At 42.5% G+C, this 18629-nt stretch overlaps 1 protein-coding gene across 2 annotated transcripts; it reads right to left on the minus strand.

Moving 5' to 3' along the window:
* Positions 1-10550: 10550 nt before the first annotated feature.
* On the minus strand, positions 10551-16893 carry gpr132a (G protein-coupled receptor 132a). Of its 2 annotated transcripts, XM_023802171.2 has the most exons (3): positions 16710-16716; positions 16578-16629; positions 10551-12810 (listed from the first exon to the last, which is right to left on the minus strand). In XM_023802171.2, the coding sequence occupies exon 3, from the start codon at positions 12803-12805 to the stop codon at positions 11777-11779; it is 1029 nt and encodes a 342-aa protein (XP_023657939.1). In that variant the 5' UTR covers positions 12806-12810; positions 16578-16629; positions 16710-16716; the 3' UTR covers positions 10551-11776. The 2 variants fall into 2 exon arrangements, with proteins under 2 accessions (XP_023657939.1, XP_023657938.1); XM_023802170.2 differs by lacking the exon at positions 16578-16629 and having other exon boundaries at positions 16710-16893.
* Positions 16894-18629: the final 1736 nt, after the last annotated feature.

Here is an 18629-nt window from a genome sequence, read left to right on the forward strand (position 1 = left end):
GATCGACAGACGGCCGCCCGAACTGGGAGCCCACGAACAAAAGGCGCACACACAAGAAGCGAGAGATTCCGGCGAGGGTCTCAGACGCCGGCGCACAATGAGCTCTGTGTGCGCTGCATTTTTTTGACTAATGCGTCCTACTTTAAGCCAAATATTAAAAACACTAGTTACCTGTTCTCACTATTGCTCCGAAAAAAAAACGAAGAAGGCTTCGCGACGAGTCACAATAATCTAGTTTGTAGCTGAATAATGTAACTTTTGTACTAAGAATTGGTGCTAAAATGATTTCAGATATTCGTATATTTTCAGAATTAATATGCATGGCATTTTAGAGATGCAAATAATTATTGCCCTCCATTGTTAAAAATACAAATGTAACTGAAGGCTTCATAGCAAGATAAAAACTGAAGTTCACTGGATAAGGCATATTGAAGTTAACCGGAACAAAGACCTATACCTCAACTGAAGGCCATGTACAGAGGAGTTGTTCCTGAGCTGGGACCCTTTGCTCCAGAAAGATGTGATGAGGCTTGCTTATTGTGTAGACCATCTCCCTCCCCCAAACATATGTCCAGTTCTCTGGTGTCACCCCAAACAAAGCACAACCACATCTCTGAGACAGGAGTCATGGTAGCCCTAGTTTTATCATAGGCTGTGCATCGCCATTGCTGCCACAGTTCGTGGTGTGTGCAGACAATGCTGCATTATGATGTAGGCATATTTCTGTAGAGATACACCTCAGCAGTGAGCTAAGTGTTGCTGCCCTGAATAATGTCCAGTAGGAGCATGAGGTGTTGGATTAGTGTAGAAATCGGTTGAAAGGCACCAAAGAATTTGACAGAAATGTATATATCCATGTGTGAAGTATTAGTAACTTCCCACCCTATTTCCTTGGAGTCCGCTAGGGTGAAAAATAGTTTGCAATTCAGCTGCATTATTAATGTGTCTTTGAAGGGGGATGAGACAAGCACCCCCCCACCATCACTATGTTGTTTTGGTATGTACGGGAAGCCTTCAGACGTCATGTGAAATTACTCTCTCTTTTCCTGTTCCCCAGCATATGTCATTACTATGCTCAGGCTTTGAGTAAGACCATGAATTATGCAGTCCTAGTATTCACACTTGAGTAAGGCAGCACTGTAAACTGCAGACACCTCGCATGAAGGCACCAATGGCTGCGGCGTCTTCTTTGCTCAAGGCAGACTTCCTCTGTTCTGTCACCGTACCTCGTTTCCTTAAAACGCTCCGGCGTTTCCATCTCACGTGGCCCCCTGGGAAACGGCTCCTGCTGGGCACGTTTGTTAGTGTCCTCAAACTGCAGAGAAATGTCATCAAGAGTGGTGCAGAAAACATGCGATTAAAATCCAGCACAGGAGCCATTGTCAGTATAGATATGAATACGGAAGAAATTTCTAGATTCTGAGAACATCAAGATGTCAGTTTAGGCCTGGGGAACTGGCAAGAAAAGTATACAATATAACTGGTGAACAGTAAACAGTATAACTTGTTACTGCTGTGATGGACTGAGTTACTGCTCCAAAAGCAAGAGTCCAACTGGTTTAACCTCAACATCTCCAAATGCCTAAGTAACACAGCTTTGTCTGTTTTTCAACACTGATCAATGGGGAAAGAAACATTCAGATGCATAACTGCAATTTACAGAGCAATCTTTATCTTTAAAGCCATGTTTTCTTGTTTGCAGTACGTGTACTGTCTTTGCATGTTGTTTGTTTTGTACTATATGTATGTTCCTCAGTAGTCTACATACTTGCTGCTGTTTGCACAGCGATTTCCCCCTAGGATCAATAAAGTAAATCTTAAATTTAATCTTCAAGTAGTATTTGATTAGATGTTTATAGTTGCCATGATGATGACCTCTTCAACTGTCCCCTTTATATAAGACAGAATTATTATTTTCTTTACACCCTTGGCAGGGTAAACTTCAGTTTAAAAAAATCTTCAGAGAAATCACTAGATGTCTGAAATGGGACCACAGATAGTGGACTGACTCTTGGTCAGAAGACCAAGCAGATATTGATATTGTATGATATTGATGTACGGCTGGGCAATTAACAAATAAATACAACACAATAATCAAACAAAATAATCTAAATAAAACGATTATTATTTTCAATAATGCTCCCATTTTGTCATATTCACCAAAAATATCATGATTGTGACTTTTGCCATAATAGAGCAGCCCTACATTTATGAACAGAGTTCTGGAGACGTCATAGTGTGGTTATTTCAAGCATTTCATAGTATTATTGTTTGACCTGTTACACAGTTTCACTATTAGTGTACCACTTAATAGTCACAGTTTTAAAAAGATTCCATCAAGTTCGATTTTTCAGAATTAGTGATAGAGGCATTTAAGGGACTTCAACTGACATTCACCAAACTGTGTAATGAGGGGAGGTATAGCTGAATGTCGGATTGAGAACAGGCAGATTGACCAGCTGTTGGGAGGTCTAAAGAAGCCAGTGACAAAGTGAAAGTGTCTGACACCAGCGCACCATCCATTCTGCCGGAACCACACAGGATTGCAACAAGCCTGAAGGACAAAAAGGGCATTAGGCAGGGTACAACCAGGACTGCTAGCCAAGCACAGGACACACCCACAGGACAAACCAGAGACGGTTTTGGACTGTGTAGGAATCTGTAGCACCGGAAGAAGACCCACAGAGAGAGCGAGAGAGAGAGAGAGAGAGAGATGGCAGGAATCAAACCCACAACCCTGGAGGTGTAAAGGGATAATGCTGCCCACCAAGGCACAGTGGATTAAAACAAGTTATTTTAAAGTATGTCTTGCGCTTTTCTTTTTGTTTCATGACAGCCACTGAGTCAGTCTTGGTCAAACTGTGACACCACATTTCACATTTTATGAATTTTTTCCATAGGTACAGCAAATCTCAAGCGAAGGAATGAATGACAACGATTCGGTGTTAAATCAAACAATAGCGAAACGGTCAAATTGTAAATTTACTAAAATGATATAAAAGGAAACAAATAAACAATATGCAAATAACTAAGAAGAAGAGCTGCATTTTCGGCTTTGTCAATAAGATGGATGTTCACGTTGCTCACTTGATATCAGGGGGAAAAAGATGATGTGGACATTTTATGAGACTTAACGGAGCCTGTCTCGGGTCCGGTGGTGCTTTACTTCAATGTTCTGTCAACTTATTTCATTGCAGCGTCGCCCAAATAGGTTGAACACGGCACCCCATGAATTATGTTTTTTTCTTCATATTTTCAATAAATGGAATTACTCATAGCTAAGAGGAATGGAAATGTAATAGGTGATCTCTATGCACACTGTAACATAAAAATAGACTTACTAACATAAAATTACTTACTAATCTATCTCGCCCACAGTGGAAACTAATCGAGCCTCTGTCTGTTCAGTGAATAAAATGTTGCACCTGCACATAATAAATAAATAAAATTAAAATGATAGCTTTGAAAGACCAAAGAGAAAATGTGCATTCTTTACGAACAGGAGGTCTTTAATTCCTGCTCTTACTCCTTCTTTTAAGGATAATTTTATTCTCAGAAGACTTGATAATCGACATATTAAACGAACTATCGTGGTATTTACTTTTTAACTGCAATCAACAATTTGCCTTGGACCTATACTGGTACTGTATTTAAATTAGCACACACAAATAAAAAAATGTTCCTGAAGTTGGAAGATCTCGAAAGATCTGTGACGCCACACCACCCAACATGTCTTGACTGACATATTGATAAGAAACACTAAAGAATACAAATTAAGGTGTTTCAGAAGTAAACAGTAAAACAAGAGCAGGTGGCTTATTTCTCCCCATCTTATCGACTTAACACGCAATGTACTAAACGGGACCGTAAACGCGTGTCTTTTCATTTGTTTGCTTGTTGCTCGATTTGACCAGTAGAGGGAGACGTAGTCCAGATTTACACGGCGAGGCTCCACTTTCATTGTCTGCTAAACAAAGAGGCTATATAAGTCCCATTATGCTGCATCTCTCTCTGCCACGTATAGAACGTTATACTATATTTCTGTTAGAAATTTCACATTTGTTTGCAATGACTGTTACATCGCTAAGTTATTCCGTCTAATTCGCTATTTTGCTCCATCAATGTAAAAGGTCTCAGATCAGGTTAAACTCTGTTCTTACTGGTCTGCGTGTCTGTAGAATTTTATTACAAACTATTCCCCATACGTATTGCATAAACAGTATTTTTTTCACAAAAGAAGAGAGAATAGATGAACTGGCTGAAGTCGGATTTAGTTGAAACAGATAAACGTGCAGCAGTAATACACAATAGGAATTTATGTCAGACAGGAAGGACGCACAATTTTTTTGCACATCTGCAATGTTTTGTGGGGAGCCTTAAGTTTTGCGAAAAACGGAAGTGTATGTCGACGACCAGAGACCCAGACTTCTGAAAGACTTCAAAGACCGCCCATCGATACATAATCAGTATAGTCGTATATGAGCTAATGATACGTGAGCAGCTGATGTCTTTATTCCTGGCTCAACTCAATGCATATTAGTATGTAAATCTAATAATAAAGTAAAATAAGCAAATAAATAAGCTACGTGGTGTGGTGAGCCTTGTGTCTTTATCCATTCGTAGAGCAGGGTACTTTACTGGCGTAATTCAGTTTAAGAACACAAGAAATTTACAAAGGAGACGAAGCTATTCGACCCATGAAGCTCGTTTGGGGAGAACTCAACTAATAGCTTAAAGTTGTTAAAATCTAGCTCTGATTTAAAGGAACCCAAGGTTTTAGCTTGCACTACTCTAACAGGAAGACTGTTCCTTATTCTAGCTACAGGCAGTGTAAAGAAGTGCTTTCTCTAATCCAGTTTAAAATGTTCTCCCGCTAATTTCCACCAATGGCCACGAGTTCTTGTACATTCTAAGACCAGGAATCATTCTTGTAGCCCTACAGTGAACCCTTTCTAAGACAGCAATGAACCTTTTAAAGGTACGATGACCAAACCTGCACACAATATTTTAGGTGGAGCCTTACCAAGGAATTGTATAATCATAGCATCACCTCATTCGACTTACACTCCACACACCTAGAGATGTAACCCAACATCCTATTGACCTTTTCAATTGCCTCCCCACACTGGCGCATCAACATACGCATGAAGGTTTTTTCCATAATCAGCTACTTTTAATTCAGTGGAACCCACAAAATATCTGTACTTTATATATCTGCTCCCTGCATGGATTCCCTTACATTTGTCTACATTACATTCATCAGCCCAGTCACTAATTAAATCAAGATCCTGCTATAGCCTCTATGCCGCTAGTTCAGTATCTGCTACACCACCCACTTGGGTGTCGTCCGCAAATTTAACCAGTTTACTGTATATATTGGTGTCAGTATCATTAATGTAAATTAGGAATTAAGTTAATAAATTCACATTGCTGCAATAATACATGCATCTTTCTCCAGTTTCAAGGGGTTTGCCGGGTATTTCTAAGTTTCCCACATACCGTCAACAGTAGACCTGGACTGGCCATCGGAGATACCGGCAGATCTCCTGGTAGCCTGGCCTCCCATTCAGCACAGACCTGTAAAGATGGTGAAAGAAACTAGGGGCCAACTTTACTAACGGCTTGCACCAGCAAAAACACTCTTTTGGCCTTAAAATAAGGGCGGTATGGTGGTGCAGTGGTCAGTGCTGCTGACTCTCAGCAAAAAGGGCCTGGGTTTGGTCCCGGGGCCTCTCTGTGTGGAGTTTGCATGCTGTTCATGTGGGTTTCCACTGGGGGTTCTGGTTTCCTCTCAAGGACCAAAAGCATGCAGAGCAGGTTGATTGGTGAGTCTACATTGGCCCTGTATGCACACCCTGTAGTGTGTTGGTTGCTTCCCACCTGCACCCATTGTTCCCAGGATAGGCTCTGGTCACCCTTTCTTCTGTGCTGTACATTACGCCTAAGCTATAGCCTGAGATGCCGGTGCATTAATCCACCCCTGGCTACAACGGTCCGAAAAATCGCAAGACTGAAACCTTGATTCAGGCGGTTTATGACGTAACCCATGGTCATCACCATCCCTGTCATATACAGTGGAGTCCTCATTCACACAGGGCTTACTCCAAGTGTCAGACTGAAAAAAATGTCCTATGGTGTCCCAATCAAAGAACAAATGTTGTTGTGCTCGCCTTTGAGGTGGCAATCTTATCTACTGTAACAAGCGTGGTTCAAACTTTTTCTAGCGACTCCTGAGGCGTCTTCAAATGATTATACTATGTATGGTTTTGGAAATTATCCTATTGGAAATAAATATTTTTTTTGACAGATGCATGACTACACAGCAACTGCCTCTAGATAAGGAACAAGCTGATGTGTTCTAGGCTCAGGGTGTTGATGGTGGGGTTTGTTTGTGTATTAATTATTCACACATATCAAGATAGCAGCAGCAGTGTCAGGAGACACAGGAAGAAATATACATGCAGTCCTTCTCTCCTCACTGCATTATGTTACAAAATTGGCGTGTCCACCTTAAAAGCCTGGTCAGAAAACCCATGTCTTGCACTGCCGCCTGGTAAATAGCATGACAGTCATTCCCGGAGATGCAAGTCTAGTACAGCATAATTTACACAGTCTTAACGAGCCAGGACATATGGATATTTGTCTATTCCCTCATTGTCCTGTTACCCAAACCATCGTGACAGCGCCCCACCCAAGCTGCCACTAGGAAGAGCCATTGAGGAGCTCGGTTTTACTTGATCCTACTTGCTGAGGCGATGAATTGCTGCAGTTATAAAGAGACACACAGACAGCCTGATGTCTTCAGGCTTCTCTCTTTCCACTGTGGTCACTGGGGTGGAGGAGGGGTCTCTCAACTGGGGGGTGGGTGACACAAATTTTATGTAATCATTTGTTGTGACTTGGTAAACCTTTACCAGGCACTTGGTAAACCCTCTCACCTAGATGGGTCCCCCTTGGTAAATTTTGCAGTGCACCCCCATGCTGTGATGGACCCGAGGGCGAATGCCCTCCCCCCTCCACTCTGCTGCTACCCATGGCCTGAACAAGCTGGTGTGAGAACCAAGATCCTGGCTCATGTCCAAGTGCCATCGGCTCAGTGATTTATCAGACCTCGGTTATATAATGTATCATTCTGGCCAGAGGTAATTATTCATTTTCCTGGCAGAGAGCCATCTTGTCAGCTGTCCACATCTGTCACTTTCATCAGTCACTCAGTGGCGAATCTCACAGGTTTTTACTGTTGAGTCACTTAGTCTCCCAGTTGTCTGAGTTCTCCTCATTGTCTTACATCATTATAACCAACCATCTCCTTATGGGATCATACAGTATATTGACTAATGCACATGTCTGCTGTCATCATCTCCTGTTCCTTATTTGGACAAATTCCACAGACTTATATTGCTCACGCTCATGCTAACGAATGAGCCACAAACAATATCATTGGTGAGCAATGTCACTGGCTTGTGTCTAAGAAAAGGCACTCACCGCTCTGGGCGAGGATTTCCACTGGCTTGCTAGGCAAGTTAGTGGAGGTGTTGGAGAGTGTAACTTAATGACAGGAGGTCTGCAGAAGCCATATTTCTGGGTCACATGACATGTCACATGGGTGGGGTAAAAGGTCAATTACCTGTTCACATGTGTTCACTATTGGAGTGTTGGTGAACAACAAACAAACAAACAAATTTATTTTTGTATAGCGCATTATCACAACATTACATCGTCTCAAAGCGCTTTACACGCATGAACGGGGATTAAAAACTGTTAACTATTAAATTCTGTTAGCTGTGTTAAGTTATATGTGTGGATTTGGTGTGTTTATTCATGTAAACACATGTGGGCATTGGGCTCAGTGTAATAGGTACCCATTTGTGTATTTTGTGAATGAAGGACAAAGGAAGTGACAAAGTTTAATAATTCAAGTTACCACTACTAGTAAGTTTCTCCAAACATTTCTCCCTGCATCAGCTGTACAGTGGCACTACTATAGTAGCAGTGTGTGCTACAAGGTCCCTGGAGTTGTTTGGCAGCAGACTTTTAGTTTTAAACACATTGCTGCTCAGTAGCTTTTTGGTTTTATCTTAACAATATATACAACCTGTCAGAGTGCAGACAAACGTCTAATTCACAGGTCTACGCCAACAGGTTCTGTGACTTCCGGCGAAGCTTATCTGGCTGAGTAGAGGACAGTGTTGGCTGCTTTGTTCCCTTTTGTGGTCACAGGCAGCCAGAGCATGGACCTGGACTTAGACAGCCGTACTGTGAGCCCTGGACTTAGACAGCCGTACTGTGAGACCTGGACTTAGACAGCCGTAGTGTGAGCCCTGGACTTAGACAGCCATACTGTGAGCCCTGACATTCTGCTTAGGCAGCCGGGGGGTGGTGGGAGCAGCTCGACGGCGTAGCGTTTGAAGAAAGCAGCAGTTTGCCTTTGGGGTTGCAGCAGTTTGAGCAGGAAGCCATCGTGGTCGCAGCAGGAGGTGTCAACCTTGAATCACTAGCCCCTGCCATACATGCACAATCATGCTAAGCTTTTCTACACATTCCCCGGGGGCGCTGCATGTGTGAACGTAAGTGTCCGAATCAGTTGTACCGAACATTAAACTTTACCCTACTAGCTCCTGATATGTCCAAATATATATAGGCCTGATGTCTTTGATGTGCTGTTACCAGAATACAGCCATTTCCGCAGCATCCTTTTATGAGTCATGCCCTGCCCCCTGCAGGCCCTACCCAAACGCCACCCGTCGTCTAAACCGACCAGAGTATTTCCAGTAGGCATCGACTCATTTGACATGGATAATCTCCAGTTGTGTGTCACATGTGTGAAAGGGAAGCCCAGGAAAATGTCCAGACCTGAGTTCATGAGTGAAAACGAATTGTAATACTAATTTTAAGGGTAACATAACACTACAGCTTTATACAATGCCTGCAGCAGTCAGATCTGCAGCATCAGCCAAAAATGTAGGTAGTTATACACAGAGACACAGTAAGGCAAGGGGGAGGCAGACTTCCAAGGGCCCCTAAGTGACGGGGCCTTAAAAAAATTGGAACATAATTAGATTGTTCTGGTTTGGGGGCTCAGTATGATATACTTTCATGGTGCCCACGCTCATGAAAAAACCGCCATGTTGTCATGAGGTTTAGGCATGTGGCAGAATACACCCCGTAGAACAGTCAAAGTGACTGAGAATGGCGGTTTTGTTTTTTTCTCTCTGAAAGTCTGCGGCACGTCCGCTAAGGTTTAGGAGTGAACTGCGCTGTAAACGTGCCCTTCTTTTGTAAATTCATGATTCTGCCAGAGGGACACTACACTTCCCATCAACAGCACCCACTCCAGCTCCTACAGTGCGGTAGAATTTGTTTAACCAGCAAGAGTCTGTAGCAACTGTGCTACCGGAGCAGACCGCAAGAGGAGAACCAAGGTGTGCCCTCATATATGCAGGTAGCTGTACACTGAGACTCCTTGTGGACGTGGAGTTGATGTCCTCAGCATGTCCCATATGTCCTGTGTAAACAGAATTTTTTATTCGAAGAAGGAACGTGAGAGAACAACCACTCCTGTTTCCTGTTGTGTTTGTTTCCTTTCCTCTGTCAGCAGTAGACACATAGGACTGGGGCCCGACACAAAACGAGTCTCAGTTTCGTAAGATTGTCAAGTTTATTTTTTTGCATCCCCCGAGTTGTCGCACGCATGTAGTTCTCCCTCTAGACTAGCTATAGATTCAGTGATGTAGGGTACTCGTAGGCATGTACGGGCCACGTGGACTTTATGTGGAAGTGTTTTGGATTCCACACCAGTTGTAGGTCCAAATTTTACTGGAGTGCCTCCAGCTAAGGCTCTGCTTATAGACCTTAACCAGTACACCTGCACAGCCTGTCATCCAAGAAGCTCTTCCACCCTTTCCCTACGGAGGTAGAAATGTCATTACCTTCAATTTCTAAAACGGCACTGCTGTTTCACATCACACCATGTTTTCTTACCCAGTGCGTCACGCGAGCAGATTTTTCTGCTCGCGTGACGAGCCTCAGTACAGACCCATAAACATCAGTTGCAAATCGCTAACCAGAAATATTCACAAAAAGCAACCGCAGGTACATTTAAGAGCCGTTAACACCTATTCCAGTTGTTACATTCAAAACGATATTCTCAGTGTTCTGTATTGGTTTTTAGCCAGTTGTTTGCACGTTAAAGCTCTGCACAGACTGCAAACCAAGACAGAACAGGCCGCGTTACTGTACATAGTGACTAACCCCAATCACTGCCTCCTCCCAGGCGCACCAGACAGAGAAATTACGGGATAAGATGACTTTTCTGTGACATTTAAAACACCCTTTGACTTTTAACATTAAAGGGACGACAATGCAATGTTGTTTATGAACAGTATACTTGCACCAACTCAGTTCACTGAGAGGAGGTTCACTGTTGTTTTGTTCATAAAAATCTAAGGCACTAACAGCATCATGTGGTTGAACCGTCTGCAAATCCAGGAATACACTGGAATACACTTAATACACAAATGATTTGCATTTATGCTAAAATACAGGAAGCATTTGTGTTTTTAAAGCATTATCAGATTTTATTACAGCAGTTGTGGGGTGTCTTCATAATAGCTTATGAACAAGTAATGCTTTAAAAGTTGAATTTATGCTGGCAGAAATTCTAACCACAACCTCAAGCATAATTCGTCTTGTAGAGATTGCCGCAGAAGCTTTTGAACTGCTTAACTGGTCAGACAGGAATTACCGATTATACTCGTATAAAACCAATAAAACCAGCAGATGAAATGACAAGTTATGCATCACAGTTTATATTCACATGTAAAAAAAAAATACACTTGAAACCATTTTGTTTTTTCAGTACTATTCAAAAAATAATGCAAATATTTTAAATGATGATAATAGGATAAAGTTTTGACGACTATGACCACAGAATGATGACAGCATGAAAGTGCAGGAAATTCAGTACCATGTGCGGTAATATCTCGTTGCCACAATTCATGACCACACCATTTCTCCTGGTTAAGGTTCTGCTGGCATCATACTAAGTCTGCCCACACACCCCTTCTCCAGACGTCGCCAAGTCAGCTGTGGATCGTGCTTGAGGAGTGCGACCTTAGCAATCCAAAGACCAATGCTGTGTAATGCTTCAGCCAGAGAAAACACGGTCTAATTATCCCCCCCTCCAAAAAAAGGTACTAAAAAAACAGGAGTATCATGCCTGGAATAGAGTTACCATAACCTACACCTGGAGCCAAACCTGGCGTGTTGCATCTGTGAGTGCCTGGGTGCCAAGCCATTCACATAACGCAGACTTAAATAGCGATGTTGCCCTGTGGGCTCACTCTTTTAAAAGAGTTTAACAACATTCCAATAAAAATCTTGAATACTACTTGTCACATTTAGCATTATGCAATAAGCGCATTAAAAAATAGTAATATCGATTCCCACGGGGAGATTGTCTTTACACCTCCCCCAACTTGCTCTCTGTAGGTCAGAGTAAGCTGGCCAAGAAGGTCAGCCAATCACTGGGGCAACCAGGAAGCTGGGGGATGAGGGCCTTGCTCAAGGACCCACATGTGTGCTGAGGCTGGTGCTAAAAGCCATAGCCCACTGAGCCACACACTGCATTTATTAGTCCTTCAAGATAGTTCATAACCTTATAAATACTCCATATTTTTCCCACTAGTCGGCAGCAGTGGTACAGCACTGCCAGGTACAGCAGAGCAGTTGTCATTGCCACTGGAAAAAAGCGACTGTTTCAATTTGCCTTCCCTCCTCAGCTGCTGGGGTTTTCCCGGCCCTGAGTTGCCTCCGACGACTGCATCTTGTTCTGGCTGCTGTCAGTCTGGTGACGTTGGATAGACCGGCGGATCAGTGCCGCCAGGCCGTGCCGCATCTCCTTTCGGATGTTGTCGCTGGCCAGAACGTAGAGGATGGGGTTCATGGCACTGTTGACAGTAGATAGCCCCAGGGAGATGGTGTAAGGCGTGTAGACCCGTATCTCGAAGTCACAGTCATTCCGTAACTGGGGGATGTGGAAGGTAACAGCACGCAGCAGAAGGATAAGGTGATAAGGCCCGAAGCAGACCAAGAAGAAGATAATGACCACCATTGTCAAGCACTTGATCTTATACTTCTGCCTGGCCAGGAGAGTTTCACTGGCCTGGATGCTGGTGGAGATGCGGCAATTCGTGACCACCAGGATAGCCATTGGGAGGAGGAAGCCGATGACGAAACGGGCGTAGTTAAAGCCAGTCACGATGAAGCTGGGTTGACTGGGCTCGAAGCAGGACTGTTGCTGGTCTGTTTCGCCCTCTGCCATGGTGAAGACGGGCAAGTGGCCAAGTGCCACCAGCAAGCAGATTGATGAGGTGATGGCGCCAGCCAGCTTCTGCTGGCGCAGGCCGCGGGATTCCAAACCATAGGCCACCGTCACGTAGCGGTCGACGGACACGCAGCAGAGCAGGAAGATGCTGATGTACATGTTGTTGAAGAAAATGTAGCTAGTTAATTTGCAGGCAAACGAGGTCCAGGGCCATTTGTGCTCCCTGCCCACGTACACGGCCCACATGGGCAGGGTGCACAGATACATGAGGTCGCACAGCGATAGGCTCAGAAGATAAATGCCCAGCACGTTCTTGCGTCGGACCTGCAGGAAAGTCATGTAGACGGTGGCCATGTTTGCAGGAAGCCCAATGATCAGCACCATGCTGTACAGTAGAATCAGCGGGATCTTGTCCACCCGGTATGGCAGCGTACAGTTGGCCCATGTCTGATTCGAAGATATCACGGTCATCTCAAGCATGGTGTCTGCAAGACGTTGTCCATGAAAACAGAAATGAGAGTGAGGGAAATTCACACAAAGATGAGTAAGCAAGAGGTCATTAGGAGAAGCAATTTTATTTTAAGGCATCGTGCTTCTGTGGGTCTGTCCGGATACTCCTGCAATTATCTTCTACCCTAACAGCCAATAGCAGCCACAGACATTTACACCTATGCTACCATTCCCACGTAAAATTCACAAGCCACATACTGGCTGGTGATCTTGTAACCGAGAACCCCATCAAACATTATGATCAGTCTGAGCTATGAGACATGGTGCATCTGATCTTTGGATATAATGTTCCAAAGTGCTTCTGGTTTGCTAACATTTTTTTCCAGAGACGAAACAGATCGGATGGCGAGTCACAGTCAGGTGACCCAATGCCCAGCATGTTGCCCAGCCACCGCTGTTTCTGGAATCAATTTCCCGCAACACAAACCAAATTTTGCCATAAAATTTCTATCTAGTTCACATCTGCAGCTTCACTTCAGGCCCAAAGAGAACATGTCTGAACCCGGCATGCTTAGGTTAGCAGAATGACCATCTAATGTCCCAAGGAGGTTGTCATAGTTTTTTTCACTCGGATTCCCTAAATTGTTGGTGGTGGGACTGAGTCAAAGACAGACTCTTATCTGTCGCCCATGACTAAATACGCCCGACTGTCTTCCCACAGCTATTTAAAGCTCCTCACTACCGATATGTTCTAGATTTTCCTTCTTTCCTGGCCTGTAAACAAAGGTCATGGGATTTGTGATTCTCTCACTAAACCTTTCCTTGCTGACCCAAAACAAAAAAAATCACCAGCATACATTCAACGGTCCATGCACACGCAGCCAAACACAGCGCTGCAGCCCAACAAATGTATGCGACCTTTCAGCAGTGGTTACAGATATTTTCTGAGAGCAGAGGTGCACAGTGTTGACAGGAAATATCTGGATGCCCACAGACCTCTAATTTTCAACCACATTGTATTTTTCACATCCCATCTAAGATCGTGTAAATGTGTTGCTATGCGAACTCTACAGACATTTAAAACGTAATGTTTCATGTTTATCACCCATATTAAAAATAAGAAAATCCAATCAGATTAAACCACACTAGGGTGAAGATTCCATAATTTCTGGTAGCAGGGAAGGTATGGTATGATACCAACTGTATGGTAGAATTATCCAGCGTAATAATCCTGCAAGGAGCAGCGTGACACAGAGAAAAATGCAATAAGACAATATCAATTTTAAATCAGTCATTACTGTAATTTCAGTGAGCTCACAAATTTGTTAGAAGGGAGTATCATGGCTAGCAGGTGATAAACAAAAAGGCAAAAATAGACAAAAGCCTTTTGGAAGTAAAATGCTGATATCTTATTAAATATATGCAAGCAAAAAATACCCAAAATATCATTTGAAGTGCCCATACAGTACGATGTCCCCACCACTAGTTTGCCTAAATGAAAGTGGCCAATCAGCTGGTGCTCTCTTTAGGTATTTATTGTTTTCTGTACAGTTCTATGGAAGCCAAGAACTAGGAAAGTCCAGAGTGGACACGCATCGTCATAATCTGATCTTTCTTGTGTTCTTGAGATAAAGTTTTTTTCTTTCTCAAGCTCACAAGAAAACTATCTCGTTATCTTATGTCAAGATCACGACTAATTTTCGCTGTGATATCGTGAAAGGTTCAGCAGCTTAGTTGGCTACAAATCATCATCATGGACAGACATTTGATTTTACTTTGATCATGAAATGTCAGAAGCAGGCGTTACTCATAGGGGACAGGGGGAACACACCCCACCCGATATTTAAAACAGTGGTGTTTGTCCCACCCAAGATTTTCCAGGACTTTTGATTTTAGAAATATGAATAAACTTGTCAGGAGAATTTGGTTGTTTCCTAACCTTCTGAGAAACGATGAAGAAAACTTTTAGCCAACGATTTCAGTTGCATACGCATAAACAAATGTATACAGTTAATATTGAAATAGATGGGTGGTTTACACATAGGTATATACATACGAGGTCATACAGGATAATATGAGAAGATGGATTTAACTCAGTAATTTAATGGATCTGTCCCTGTCCCCCCCATAATGAAAAAAAAACAGTGATGCCCTTGGAAATTGGCCTATCAGAGCTTGACAATGATCATATTCGTGTTCGTCACTTGAGAAAAACTAAACAAATAAATCATAGCACACAATTAATTTTCCAATAAAAGAGAACATTACAATGAGATAACGTTGAGCCGTTAAAAAATTCTAACTTTTGAAATGTTACCGGCAGGACATAATTACAGACTGCTGGGTAATGATCACTGGTCACTAGATGACTAGATAAGATATAAGTCGCGATCTCGAGATAACGGGAAGAAACAATAAATGTCCTCTCTGGACCTCCGAAGATTGCAGATGCACTGTAATCGAATCGCCTTGGGCCCAAACGATTTATGACCCTCACTTTTAAGTATATTTCATTCAAAACATGTTCTCCAGTTTTAGTCAGTAGTTCAAATTACCCCCAGTTTCCAATGTCAGGGTGTTTTGTTAGAGTCGAAATCCCCTCCAGGAACGTCTGAAATGTTACTCAGAGGTTACATGGAAAGCCCAGTTATTAGTTATGTCATGTATGGAGGAGTTGACCCATTTAATAGAGGGCGACATACCAGAATCAACGCATTTGCACTTGCTTGTTAATTCTAAGCTATAGAACGATGTACGCTTATGGGCTTCCTCTGAAATAAAAGGTATTCTCACTTTTACTTTTAATTAATACATAAATTCTACCACGATCGCAAGAAATATGGCAAACAGCAGAGAAAAAATATGAACCTGTCCTGTTGATCCAATTTAATAATAATAAAAGAACTGGAGGATTGCGCGCTAGAGAGAGTTTAGAAGAGTCGCTTCCTGCGACAGGCGCCTTCTAACGGAATAGAAAGCGACGTGACCTCTTTATTTTTTTCGACCCACATCATTTCTGCCGTTTTCTCCAGTTTTGCACGCTAGGTTCAACGTGTGTCCCATCTTCGGCACTGGGCGCAACCACATCTGTCTAGTTCCTCGTTTCGAATGGGTCATTTCTACCACGGACCAAATGCAGAATTACGTAAAACCCCGTATTTGTTCTTGCCCATTAAGTTTTTTTCTCCTTAAACGCAAGCTAAAACTTTCCAGTACGTGTAGTTTGATTATAAATAAAATTTTTGAGTATTAGATAATCCAAAATACAATAACCTGAGACGCGGAATCGAAAACGCGTAGATATAACGGCATTTCGGCAACAAAAATAATGCAAATAGCGAAGTATCCTATAAAACAGGCTATATATCTTTGGCTATATATCTTTGTCGAAGAATTTTAATTCACGTGTCAGCATGTGTTCGATGAGTTTGTCCATTACGAAAGTGAAGTCAATTACAAAGGGTCCATCATAAAATATTAAATATTAATTTTATGCTCGCATATTACAATAATTAATAATTAAGCAGCGTGTGGATTTTTGCTATCAGCATAAGCGTTAACTGGCTCGGTTTGTCCCTGGGATAACTTCAGTACTTACACCATTGCTCTTCTAATATATAGTATTAGAAGAAAGCTTCCTCCAATAGCCTACATAATTCCTGACATTACACTTCTATTAAAAGTAGGTCTACCTAAAACATCTGCATCCAAACACAATATTACAATATAATTAGCCTTAATAAATATTAACCACATATATGATATATTCTGTTTAAAACTGTCGTCCCTCGCCAACTGGTACCTGGTACGTCGCATCTGTGTCGTAAATGTGGCTGCGCATCAAGTGACGAATTCTACAATCAGATCTAAAGTTTAATAACGATCGGTATAATACGATTTAGACCAAGATAATATTAAGAAAAATAATCCATACCGTAAGAGTACATGCATAGGCGTTACTCTCTGGGTGGAGAGGGTGACGATCATATTTGGCGGGGGCGGGGAGCTCCTTGTCCCCGCACTGGCTGTCCTGGCTGCGAAGGAGGAGCTTCTGACTTTAACGATATGATTACAGTGATTTGATTGACAGTCGCGCTACTGCTCTCTTGTTCGATTACTGTACTATTTTAAAACCCTGAGTCTTCACGTAGAATGTTTCTGCTGTGTATGTGGAAGGTGCCCTTATACACTGTCTGGCCAAGAAAAAAGTCACAGAGTTTAATATTTTGTTGGGCCGCCTTTAACTCTGTTGCGCACATTCGTTAATGCATTGTTTCCATGTGCTTATGCAGCATCTCAACATTTTTTCCCCCACCCAGATTCGCATTAATTTCTCGTCAAGATCTTGCATTGATGATAAGTGAGTTGAACCACTCCGTAAAGTCTTCTTCAGCACATCTCAAAGACTTTCAGTGGGGTTTAGGTCAAAACTGCGCTGCCCAATTCACTTGCGAAAATGATTCCTTGTTCCCTAAACCAATCTTTGACAGTTCGAGCCCTATGAATCTTGGCATTATGATCCCGTAATATGTCCATGCCTTTAGGTAAGGAAAAATCCATCGATGGGCTAACCTGGCCATTCAGTATATTCAGGTATTCAGCTGACGTCACCTTATTGCTACATGACGTTGCTATAAGCTTTAATAAAGATCCTATCATTGGCTTTTAAGTACCTGCTGATTTAAATTCAAGCGGTGACTTTTTTTTTGGCCAGGCAGTGTACCATATCTATATTACATCCGTATCTCATTAAGCATTCATTCACATTATCTAGATGGGATAGACAAAAACCATATAGCCAGGGTTAAAAAATGCGTAGTACATGCCTATTGGCATATTGTATATTAGCCGCACACTGACAAATAGTCAGATTTCATTTGAATTTCTGTTGCAGTGTTTTGTGAACTGTGACGCCGTTTGCATAATACCTTAACATTAATTCCTGTTTCTTGCCAGAAGGTTTAAACATCCATTATGCATGTCTTCCATTAGATAATATTAATGAGGTGCTACCTGTTACCAAAAGATATTTGCCTGACATTTCTGGATTAAAAGCACAGGGAAAGTTTAAATGTTGTTTGCTAGTTTAAATGCCGCTACCGACGAAGCTAATATGTTCAATTCAGCCTGCTACCATGACAAAACCCACGTGAAGCACGTCCTCAAATTGCACTTGTGCAAGTTTAATTTCACAGATTTGGTGGAAAAACATGCGATGCTTAGGAAGCCACCGCCATCTCTTAAGTAAAGGTCCCAGTAAAGAAGACCTGCTGTTAAACTGGTAAGGCGAGGAAGTGACCCGTTACTGTAACTTAGAGGTCAGGGTCGGCTGCTCACAGGAGAACATGACATGTCAGCTGAGTTCAGGGACAATAGTGAAGTGAAAAAGCAGGTGCCACCTCCTTCCTGTCCCGCATACAGGAAACCCCCTGGAACATACCAGAGATTTATACCAGTTTATGTTTTTCGCTGCTTCGCTTCTCCTTTCCCACAAGTGCGACCCCCTACTATAGCACGGCACCTCACCCTCTGCTCATCCTCACAAGGCCTTCACAGATGATCCGGCAGCCTTCCACATCTTTGTCTTCACACCATGATGCACGTTCACGTGTAGAACAGACAATAATCCCACTCAGGTGGGTAGTAAATCTGAGCTTGATGGCATCCGTGTCTGACAACTCTGGTTGAACAGTACGGGTGACACACGGTTTAAAATAACCTCTGGGAAACATTCTCTGAGAGGCTCTGCACTGCGTCTGAATTGCAAACAAGCCTAAAGGTTATTTAACCAAGTGAACTTGTCTTATTTATAAATTATAAATCTGGAAAAAAAGCAGAAAACATCGAGGGGAAA

This window comes from Paramormyrops kingsleyae, chromosome 14 (assembly GCF_048594095.1).
Source record: "Paramormyrops kingsleyae isolate MSU_618 chromosome 14, PKINGS_0.4, whole genome shotgun sequence".
Classification (NCBI taxonomy): Eukaryota; Metazoa; Chordata; class Actinopteri; order Osteoglossiformes; family Mormyridae; genus Paramormyrops; species Paramormyrops kingsleyae.